We start from the raw sequence: 11,995 nt of genomic DNA on the forward strand, positions 1-11,995 counted from the left end.
GGAAATAGTCTTCAAAAAGGAAAGGCAAAAAAATCCACACTGTGGCCCAGAGAACCATTTTCTAGTACTTATACACAAGTCTTGACGCAGATCTCATTCTGCAGTGATTAATTAACTTTTTCACTAATATATGTAAGCAGATTCAGTTTCCTAGGGGCGTTCTAATTAATTAGTTTTTCACTCTGAATAATGTAGCTTTTCTAAACGGAAGCCTCCTGACTACATGTATTAATGGATTCTTTAAAATCTTTTGGCAGTTTTCTTATGTTCTACTTTGAATGTCACAACAGTGAAGTGCTAGCTACAAAAAACACTCCAGTAACTTTTTAGAAAGGCTTTGAGGCTAAAAGAATCAGCATTATCTTTTATCTTTTGTTACTTGAAGTTTAAATAATGCTCTCCCTCCCTCCCCAGTCAGCAAATAGTACAAAGCCAAATCAAGCTCAAGTTTAAGTAAAGAAAGAAAACAGCCAGATACAAATGAAATGCAGAGACACAGTGATCCAAAATAAACAAATCCTGACACACATCATTACTAAAGCACACACAGAGGGAATTATAACGGCTAAAAGGGAACTGAAAACTAGATGCCAAGAGTATCAGTTTTCACTGCAATGTCCCAATCTGGGAGGAAGAACTGAATATTTACTATTTATTTAGTTTCTCTCCTACATTTATGCATTTATTTAGATACTTTCAATTCCCAATTAGAACTCTAGGCATTTGCATCACACAAAATCAATAGGTGTATCCTCCACTACCAGTTTAAGACGTTGCATGTTTACTGAGCTGCCGAAATGATAAACCCAATCCTCTTAGCTTTACTGTCGTAAAACTGCAGACGCTGTTCTTCAGCCTGCAGCACAAGTCCTCCCCAACCAATGAAACATCCATTTCTCCACAACCCCATGATCTCAAATATAAAATAAAAATAAACAAAAAGCATCACTTTGCTCATGCTGGGCCATCAACCCAGCAAAAAACCTGCTGTGTGCAATACCAGTTCTTTCTTCCAAAACACTGTCCATCTTCCTTGTTTTCAGCTGAACCAAGCTTAAAGACTATTGTCTGTCGTTAGATTTATGTGCCTGATGGAGCCTAATTAACATCACCGAGGAACACAAAACACTTTACTGTACCAAAGTCTTAGCAACTGACATTTTTGTTGTGGCTATTCCTAGTTTACCGCTGTTAAATCTCTGTAATATCCAGCTAGGTCTAGGCTGGCTAAACATCCTAGTTACATAGCAGCAGAGCCCTGGTTTTAGCCTCAAACGATACACGCGATGACCTCAAATGAGCCTTCGAAAGAAAACTACTGTGCTCCCTAAGTGCCTTTGTGTCATCTGCGCTTTCTATTGATTTTCTATTAAGATTTATATACAGTGCTTTTGCTTTGTGAACATCTCCAGCTGCTATCAAACTACAAATAACAAAGGGTAAATGCCAAATTCTTTCCCCCACCATCAAATGCAGAGGAAGGTGGATTTGAAAATGGCAACTACTGGCCAGTGATCATGGAAACCAATCCTAAACTGAAGAAGTTCAAAACAGAATATATATTTATTCACCGGAATGTATCTACCCCTTTTCAAAGTTGACCAGAAGACTGCAAAAACTGTTTGTATTTCTCAAAAGAGTGCAAAGGACTCTTCACATCCGACCCAGAATATTTATTTCTTTCATCTCCTAAATGATGATTTTTTTCCACCTATCTTCTGTGCGCTACTTTTCTCCAGGTGCATTTGCACGAAGGTGGTTTTGGTGGATCTACATGTCATTCTTATAATTTGTTTCCTTTGCCCTTTTTGCCAGTGCCCTGTTTTTCCTCAGAGTTCATTTACTGTATTCACAGAAATTTCTATGGCTTGATATGCCTCCAGAAAGCCACAGCATTTGAATAATCATCTAGCTAATCTGATTCCATGAAATACTCAAGTGCAGTTCCTGAGCTCAACTTGAGGTAAAGTGTGAATAGACTATTTCGTTAGTTAAACTATACTTTAATATGTTTTGACATTTTAATCAAAAGAACCTAATTTCTCTTTGTGCATTTCCCAAATTCAAAGGATATATTCAAAGACAGTGGAATTTCTGAGCTCATACACTTTAGTAATTGTAAAGTAGACATTAGAGAAAGTTTTGGCCTTTGACACGTTTTCAGAAACTAAATTACCAGCAAAATATCTGACATATTTTGAACTGTGATAGAAATTAAGGTACAGAATAATCTATAATTTGAGTCCCATGTGACAGTTGTTATTCAAAAGTCCAGTTTTTGCTAAATTAACAGCACAGGGATGTGAAGAAAACATTATTATGTAACTAAAAGCATAATTCATTATAAGAAAGGATTGAAACACTTCAGAACAGAGAAAAACAGTACCTTCAACTAACGATCACGGTAAACTAACATATCTTTGTTACAAACATGAAGAGTTTGCATTTCCTACAGTACTTTCTATACTGGGATCCCCAAACTCCTTCAAATATCACAAAATATCTAGGATGAGGCACTAATTTACTTTCAGATATGTGGGAACTGAGGCACTGGCAGCTAATGCACCTTGCCCAAAGCCTCCAAATCTTGTGCTTTATCTACAGGACTATTTTTGCCTGTACTTCTAATAACCTACAACACATCACACTATAAACACACAGTCTTTGCAAATCTTCAGACTGAATCCAGACTTTCAAATAAATGGTCAAAATTTATTTCTGGTCGCTTTGAAAATTATGCTACTTCTGATGTGTAACATAGGCAACCTATGGCTAACTGGAATATCACACCTCTACCTACACACCATCCCACAGCCACTTCCAATCTGATAGCTACTGAAGGGGTAGGAGGCTTATCCTCCAGAGCAAAATATACAAACTGTTATCTCGTTGGTTAAGTAATTTTTGCCCATAGCCTGCTTCCTACATGCAGTCTTGTGTAATTCTAGTCCTATCCAGTGAGAGAAATGTGAATTTGTTTAATAATCTGGTTATTAGCAGACAATTAATATTAGCTCTTGAATTGTGAAGGTTGGGGGGAGTGACAAAGTTGTTCCCTAACAAAATCTATTGGATAATGCAAGCTGTAGGCAGAAAAATAACTGCAGCATCCCATCACTCATAACATACTCACACAAAAGCCAGTCTGAATCTAGGAGAAAACAATGATAATAAATATAGCACAATAGGAAAGAGCCATGTTACCACACTTTGAAAAATACGTTAGTAACGTAATTGAAATTGCCTTACGCTGTATATAACTATGCATGGCAGCTGACCAGTGCTTCTAAGTGGATTATTATTTCCCTGGCCAGAAATCTGTGCTGATAAGAAATGGCACCCCCCACTCCTTCCAATGTAAAATTCATTCCTTCTTTTCCCCTCCATAAATGGTGGTATTTCAAAGTGGCTCCTACATGCACTTTCCTATCTCAAAAAGAAAAAAGCTATTTAAAAAAAAATTAAATGCTTGGAAATGTAAGAATTTTCTCCTTAAGAATAAAATGTTCTTCTTCCCTTGGTTGAAACAGTAAGTCATGATGGTTTCCAAGCTGACACATCAATTATGATGGCTTGCTGGGTCACACTACATTACATTGCACTGCAGCAAATCATGAAGCATTAATCTTGAAAATTAGAGAGAGAATAACCCAGACAGACAGACAGACAGACACAGACACACACATTCCCCTTCCCTCTTTTCAGATTTCTAGTTGCTGAAAATTCTGTCCAAATTAAAAAAAAAAAAAAAAAATCAGGGCGGTGTAATTGTCTGATTCACAGTGACAATTTAGCTGCAACCCTGCTAAGTGTTCAGCTAAAACTGGACACATGCACAGCTCTTCAGTAAAGCTGGTTTTGGGAAGAAAGCATGCAAGTTGTTTCTTACCTGTAATATGGTAGCTAACCTGCCGGTTGACATCAGATGTGTCTTCATCCCAGGTGCTAAGAACAGCCACAACTTCCCCTGGAGGGTCGCTCTCCTTCACTGACCCTCTGTACACCTCATGCTCAAAGACGGGTGCGTTATCATTTATATCTGTCACAGTAACTGAGACCAAGGTGGTTGATGACAAGGATAAAGCTTCCCCCAGATCTGAGGCCACTACTGCAAAGGTGAAAGCAGGATCCTTTTCATGGTCCAGATCCTTCAGTGTGCTGATCCAGCCACTGTTGCTATCAATGGTGAACGCTTCTGTGATCTTCTCCAGCTCTGATTCCACCGCAAATGTATAGGTGACCTGCCCATTTGCACCTGAGTCTGCATCAACTGCTTTAACTTGCATAAGTTTTGTTCCTATAGGCATCCCTTCCATTATTATAGCATCATAGCTAGCCGTTTCAAACATGGGCTTGTTGTCATTTACATCCAAAACCTTAACCTCCACATCCACAGTCAACACAATGTCTACTTTGTCTAATTGAATGGTGGCCGCAACTTTGAAGTGAAAAGCAGGATTTGTCTCGTGGTCAAGTCTCTTATCCAGTTTTATGAGCCCAGTGTCTTGCTCTATGATGAAAACCCCATCTTTGTTGTTTTCAGTCAGCTCACCATTAACCGTGCTATACAAAGCACCCTGATTAGGCAAAACATGCAGAATGTCAATGGTACTACCTATGAGGGTGTCTTCTGCTATGGTAAAAGAATACTGGGGTTGAGAAAAGGAAGGCAAAATAGTTTCTGGGGGTAAAACATGGATGTAGACAGGAATGAGGGAATGCTTTACAGGAATGCCACCATCAACTGCTTTGACAAAGAATGACAGAACGGTGTTTTTCAGCTGGTTAAAGCTACCCTTGGTGACCATCCATCCATTGTCTGGATCTATTTCAAGCAGATCAGCTACTGACACAGAGGCTTCACTATACAGAGAATAGGTAATTCTGGAATTGGCTCCATCATCTGGATCTACTGCTTGCACTTGGGTCACCAAGTAACCCTTCCCAACATCTGCTTTGACACTTGCTCTGTATTCGACCGTCATAAATTGAGGAGCGTTGTCATTCTCATCCACTACTATCACTCTCACAGTGCAAAACGTAGTCCTGCCACCTCCATCGAGGGCTCTCAAAAATATACCGATATCACTTTCCAGAGGATTTTCGCGGTCTAACCTCTCAGTTGTGAGAATCTGCCCATTGCTATCGATCAAAAATCGGTCCTTGGCAAAGTCATTTATTATGGAGTAGCTTATCTGTCCGTATACACCTGAATCGCCATCTGTTGCCTTCACATGGATTACCTTAGTTCCAGGAGCAGCGTTTTCTCTAACCTCTGCAACATAAACACTCTGTGAAAACACAGGGCTGTAGAGGTTGGCCCCAAGGATCTGTATGTGCACCTGAGCTGTGCTGGTGAACAGCCCATCTGACACAGAGACATTTAGGCTGTACATGGGCTCCATTCTCTGCTTGCGATGGTTGGAAAGGGTGATAACACCACTCTTGCTGTCCATAATAAAACTGGTCCGATCATTTCCTGATAGGATGCTATACTCCAGCCTGTCAAAATCAGAGCTGTCGGCATCAGAGGCTTGGACGCAAGTCACAAAATGACCCCGAGGTGCCAGTTCACTCACATACGATTCGTATATTAACTGGTTAAAAACTGGAGGGTTGTCATTCATATCTGTTATTGAGATACTAACAAGAACCTCACTGCTTAGTGGTGGGAACCCATTATCGGTTGCTCTGACTTTCAAGCTGCACTGCTGTATGAGTTCATGATCCAGCATCCGGGCTGTCAGAATTAGGCCACTGGTGCTGTCTATGTGGAAATAGTCTGTGCTGTTAAAGGTGTCCTGGACTATCTGATACTGCACAATCTTGTTATTGTCAGAGTCAGCATCAATAGCAACAACCTGCAGTACAGGAGTCCCAATCAAAGATGCTTCAGACAAAGTAGCATTGTAAGCCGACTGATCAAAAACTGGAGGATTATCATTAACATCATTAATGATCAAGTCCACAGTGACCTCAGCTCGAGCACCAGTGAGGGCATCGCTGGCTCGCACCATCAGCTTGAAAAGAGAATTTATTTCGTAGTCCAGTGGGCTGATGACACTCAGAACTCCAGTATCAAAGTCAATATTAAACTGGTTGTAGGGATCTCCATCGACAATGATATAAATGATACCCTGGCCTTCTGGACTGGTTGCATTTATGCTTAAAATTGGTGTGTGCATTTCTACATCTTCATTCACGGAAGCTGTATAGAAGGGCTTGTCAAATACAGGCATTGCTTTGTTAACAATTGTAATGGGGAGTTCTACCGAAGCAGACAACGATGGGTTACCACCATCTTTTGCAAGAATGACAACCAAATACTCTATATTAGACAAATCAGAATTGAAGGCTTCTTTTAAAGTGATGCTACCAGATCCTCTATCAATTTCAAAATGTCCGTAATCTTCCTTCAGAAGATATGACACCTCACCATTTTCACCCTTATCTTTATCAATAGCCGTCACTCGATAGATCAGGGTACCAGGCTCAGCATCGACTTGCACAGCAGCATAGTATGGAAGCCCTACGAACACTGGGGCGTTGTCATTTATGTCCTCAATGTAAACCCTCACTACCACTCGAGCGACACGAAGGTGATCTAGTTCACGGCTTGCTTCCACCACCAACTCGTACAGCTCTTGTTCCTCTCGGTCAAAAGGGATGCCAGTTGTCTGAATGACTCCTGAGGTGGATTTGATTTTAAATTTGTTGCCTGGGTTTAATATACTGTATTTCAGAGGCTCATTAAGGCGGTTACCAACAGCATTCACCACAGCAATCTTTGTGATATTGGTGCTATTTTCCGAGATAGAAGCAGAATAAAAATTTTGTGTGAAATGGAGCCCACTATCCATGGCTTCTTTTACCATTATTGTCACCATAGCAGTACTATAAAATTTCCCATCGGATACTCTTACTATTAGCATATAATGGTCTTTGGAGAGGCTATTGTTTTTAATGGTGAGTACCCCTGTGCTTGAATCAATTAAAAAATGGTCCATATTGCCTTCAATTAGACTATACGTTAGCTCAGGAGGGATCTCTGAATCTGGGTCTGTAGCCTTGACTTTGAGAACCTCAACACCAACATATGTGGGCAGGAGCAAGACTGTCTCAAATACGGCCTGGCTGAAGGCTGGTGGATTGTCATTGACATCAGTTACCTCAATGGTCACTTCAACTGGGCTCTCTGCTGTAAGCTGGGGATTCCCGCTGTCTCTGACGTGCACGTGGAAGTGGAAGTGGGCTATTGTTTCATGATCTAAATTTGCAATTGTTCTGATTGCACCTGTGCTGGAATCTACCGTAAAATACTTTTTTGCAGTAGATTCAACGATCTGGTAGACAAGTAAAGCATTCTGGTTGCTGTCAGCATCAGTGGCACGTATCACGAGGGGACTGTTATTCACGCTCCGGACAATGCTATTTACAGGAGCGGCTTCACTTATGCTGCCCGAGTATTGAGAGAAGAGAAAAACTGGTGGGTTATCATTTTCATCAACAATCTGAATGTTCACAGTGGCATTTGATGCCATGCCTGCCATATTGGTTGCCTGTACAATGAGCTGATAGAAGGAAGCACGTTCATAATCAAGGGCCTTTTGACTGGTGATCACTCCAGAATACGGGTTTATAGTGAAGACTCCATCCACATTCCCATCTTTAACCTCATAAACTAACGTGGACTGACTGATTGCAGAGAGAGAGATGACAGAAGTACCAATATCCACATTTTCATTAATCTCCGCTTGGTACTCTTTGAGAGTGAACTTAGGGTGGGAGTTATCTGCCATCGTCACAGATATCCGCACAATTGCTGTTGCAGACAGCGGTGGAGAACCTTGATCAGTCACTTTGACTGACAAAACAAACTGTCCCATCGTAGTTAAGTCTGGCTCCTTCAGTAATGTAATGATCCCTAAAACTGGTTCAATCTTGAATGTGTTTCCTGTATTTCCTAAAAAACAAATATTGGAAGCAAATTAGAAATTAAATACAACACACTTAATGATAATGTAAACCAGGAGCAATGAGCTGCAATTTGTTAAAGGCAGTTATCAAAAAAAATCAAAACCAACCCCAACATAAAAGAATTCTAAAGGCCCTTCCAGCCTTCCTTTCTGAAAATCAGGTATCTCAGTCGATGGTATAGTCGTTCACACCTTCAGAAACTCAGGCGCTGCTTGATACTCTTGATTCTGAGTATCAACATCCGAGTTAAGTGCTGCATGTATGTTAGTCCTACTGAAGAAGGAAAAAGCATCCCTAAATTATGGGAATTAGTCAAATAAATGTACACCTAAGGCAAAGAAACTAGATCAGAGGCTAACAAGCCAATTACATGACAAATGGATAACAACTCAGGCTCTTAATTGAAGAGGATATTAAACAACCATAGAGAAGATTACGGTAGTTCAAGACTGAAAGAACTGAATATAAGAAGGTTAAAGTGGCATTTAGAAAAATAGAACAAATAGCATAGAAAAAAGATTCAAGTATCTTGTGGCGCAAAGATTTATCATATGATCTCTGAGGAGGATGAATCCAGATGAATGAGATTTAGCAGCAAATGTCATGAAATGCCTGTTATAACATGAAAGCAGGGATATCACTGACTGCATAAAGGCAAAAACAGTGAGTTTGGATCAAGGACCTTCCTTGGGGTCTTTTTTTCTTTTTAGTCTTTTTGCCAACCTCTTCTTTAGCAAGAAACAAAACAAAACTTTTGATATGTATCCTTACCCTGTAATTAGTGATCACCTTTATTAGGCAATCTGTATTTTGCTGGTTGAGTGCTTGCTTAAAGTATAGGATGCTGTGCGTGTATATGGCACGTGTAAGCATACAGACTCTTTTTCTGAATTTGATTCTAAATACAAACAGCATGTACTGAGTTACAGTGATTCCAATCATTAAAACACATTCCTGCTATTGTTATTTTACACTTTAAAATCTAGAACTGCTTCCAGTCTGCAGTCAAACATTCATCTATGACCTGGAGAGAAATATGTCTCAGGTAACGGGTGATAAACAAGAGATTTTCTTCTAATGGTGATTGTTACAGGTGCTGTGCACAAAGAAGTAAATGTGAAAATTGTAGCTGGAATACCAAATACATGGAATCCTAAATGAAGTGAGTTAATGTGAACTATTTTTAAGATGTGATTCACTATCTGTTGTAAATTCTGGGGCTTGGAGGCTAATTTAAGCTACATACTACTGTATGTAGTTCAATACTAGCAGTGGCTTTCTATTTATATCCATTCTTTCAGATCAGTAAAGTTTACTCTACTAGCTAAACCAAAAATTGTGCTATTCACTGAGGAGCTGAGGTTCTGCCAAAGCTACAAATTCTCATAAAGATCACAGTATCTGTCACATTTGCAGACACTACAAATGCTGCTGCAGTTATTTTGTCAGTGCTTGCTAATACAAATGATTTTTAGCCATTGACGGCCTCATGTAAGGCCAGAGCTGGTTCTTCTCCTTTAGGAATTTCTTATGAAAGTACACAAAAGCTACTTTCTTTGCCAGTTGCTCTCTTCACATGTAAGGTGATGTAAGTAATTCCCCTGAATGAATGTGTAAATCTGAATGCTGCAGTTAAAATCAGTATCCTCAACTGCAGATTTTATGGATCATAGAAACTACAGCAGCAGAAAACTGAATTTTGATGCATCTGGGATTGGAACATCTGTGGATAATGAAACTGGAGGAGTGCGTGGTTTACAGTAAACGGAAGTTTGAAGTCTGACTCTACAGGGAGAGCTCATGATGAAACAGAAACAGGCTGTAATGGAAGAAAGAGTCTCTAGAAAAGATAAAACCACGCAGACTGAAAAGGACCATCTAATAGCCAAAACATCCTTTCTAATAACCATATTTTTCTGTCTGCATCATTGTATGATTCTATCACCAGTGTATGGGAACCATACTCCTAGCATGTCAGGTTGCTCTTTACATTATGGTGGCACCTAGAGGTGATTGAGTTAGAGCCCGTAACAGTAATAAGGTGTCAAGAAAAAGCTGGGAATAGCTTCTGTAAGGCACAGTGTTGTCCCTGGGCATGCATAAAAATTTCCCTGATTTAGAGTTAAAGGCCACTGGAGAATACTGAGAAATAACTGGTAAGACCAAATGCAGTGTATAATGGAAATGCCTGTTTTATACTGCTAGATCTTTGTAGGATCACAAGGGTCTAAGTTCAGCACTTTCAGCTGCAAAAGACTTCACCTCCCAGTTTGCTTAAGGGACTCTACTTCCACAGAGCATACAGGGTAACGACAGAAGAAAGTTCCTTGGGTCTTCTCTAAGCTTCAGGTTACATCAGCTTAACTTAAGGTATAAGCTTGAACAATATGAAGTTAGAGTCAATATGAGATGGTGCAGATATTCTTATTCCATTACTTATTTTTTGTCATTTAGCCTGCTCCTAATTGATGTAAACCATCCTAGCTAGTGGCAAGTCTTTATTATAACATAGGGATAAATAATGATCCTGTAGGATCAGAGCCTAATCCTGGGAAAGTCTTGTGATCTGATTAATAGGGGGACAATCTGCAGTATATGAGACTTCTTTTTAGGGAGATATAGGTTTCAGGTTTTGCTATTATTACAATGGAAAGATTCATGTTACTAAAAAAAAAAAAAGTAGAAATGAAACATTAAAAAATCCAAAGGTTATAAATTTCTACTTCCTTCTCTTTTTTTCCAGGCACTCCTCTGGCATATATGTTAATGATTTATCTCAGAGATAATTCTTAACCTCAGGTCCATATGAGCCAGAGAAAGTCACACTCATTTGCATGTGTGGCAGAGATAATGCAAATTTCCCATGGCCGTGCTGTTACACCAGCAGAGGAATGCTTTTGCTGGTACAGATTGTGTGGTGAATGTAAATATCTACATCTTAACAGCAAAAGCAATTTTAATTTGGTATCACCATGCCCTCCCTTAGTTTCAAGAGACCTTGTGCCACTAAACTGCCACAGCTCCGCTGGCAGAAGTTTTTAGCACAGCCCTGGTGTTAGTCTTTGTGCTCCTCTGATCCGAGTATTTGCACAGATGCCAGGACCTACCAGCTGTGGTGGCTTCTGTTTATGGAGGATCCACTGTGTACCAGACTGAAGCCAGCAACCTGAAAACATGTCACTGGCTGTAGCTTTCAATAACTACCTTCTGTGATGGTTTCGAACCAATGACTTAGAGGTAAAAGGCTCTGTAGCCGTCTCGTGACCGTGACTGAGGTTCTGTTCTGACAGATTTTGGGTATCACAGCTTCAAAATAAAAAAACAGCCAACAAGAAGGTGTCTCCATTGCCCAACTCTACAGAGGAGGGCAGACCAAAGAAGTTGACTTGTGTGTCAAGACGGACCACCATCACAACACTGCTCTGTGTATCGCATGAATCATGACGCTACATTTTCAGCCTCTGTTCTAACCTGCTTCAATAGTGTAGATAAGCTCCGCATTTTCTCCTTTATCTTTGTCCAAAGCCATGACCTGCAAGACTGCTGATCCAACTGCTGCTGATTCAAACACTGAGGCTTCGTACAACGGGCTGGTGAAGTATGGACTGTGGTCATTGGAGTCTTCCACATTTATGGTGACTCTGGCCAAGTTTTTTCTATAAGGAAATTCTTGATCTCGGACCTATAGAACAAGTGCATAATACACGTCTTGATATCCATCTAGTAAAACTTCAAAAATATTAGTCATAAATATAAGTGTTAATAATATTTTCAGTTCTATTTAATACAAAGTAATAAAAAAAATCCATTTTCCCCAAAGAACAGTCTAAAATACATTCGCACACAAGATGGTACATAGTAAAATTAAGAAACAGGAAGATCTTAGAGACTTTTTTTTTTGACCTGTGAAAAAATGCATGGCACCTATTCATCATGACATTAATTTTTAAACTGGCAACCACATGACATTGTAAATTCAGTTTTAGGTTTGCAAGAAATACTTTTTTTTTAAATAGAT

At 39.7% G+C, this 11,995-nt stretch overlaps 1 protein-coding gene across 1 annotated transcript in view; it reads right to left on the reverse strand.

Moving 5' to 3' along the window:
• The window catches only part of FAT3 (FAT atypical cadherin 3), a 425,084-nt gene that overhangs the window by 77,107 nt on the left and 335,982 nt on the right, over nucleotides 1-11,995 (reverse strand). The window contains exons 10-11 of the mRNA XM_054846690.1: nucleotides 11,449-11,659; nucleotides 3,890-7,963 (exon numbers count right to left, since the gene is read on the reverse strand). Of these exons, the coding sequence (XP_054702665.1) occupies nucleotides 3,890-7,963; nucleotides 11,449-11,659 (4,285 nt within the window). The remainder of the gene's footprint in view (nucleotides 1-3,889; nucleotides 7,964-11,448; nucleotides 11,660-11,995) is intronic.

The sequence above is a fragment of the Grus americana genome, chromosome 1 (assembly GCF_028858705.1).
Source record: "Grus americana isolate bGruAme1 chromosome 1, bGruAme1.mat, whole genome shotgun sequence".
NCBI lineage: Eukaryota > Metazoa > Chordata > Aves > Gruiformes > Gruidae > Grus > Grus americana.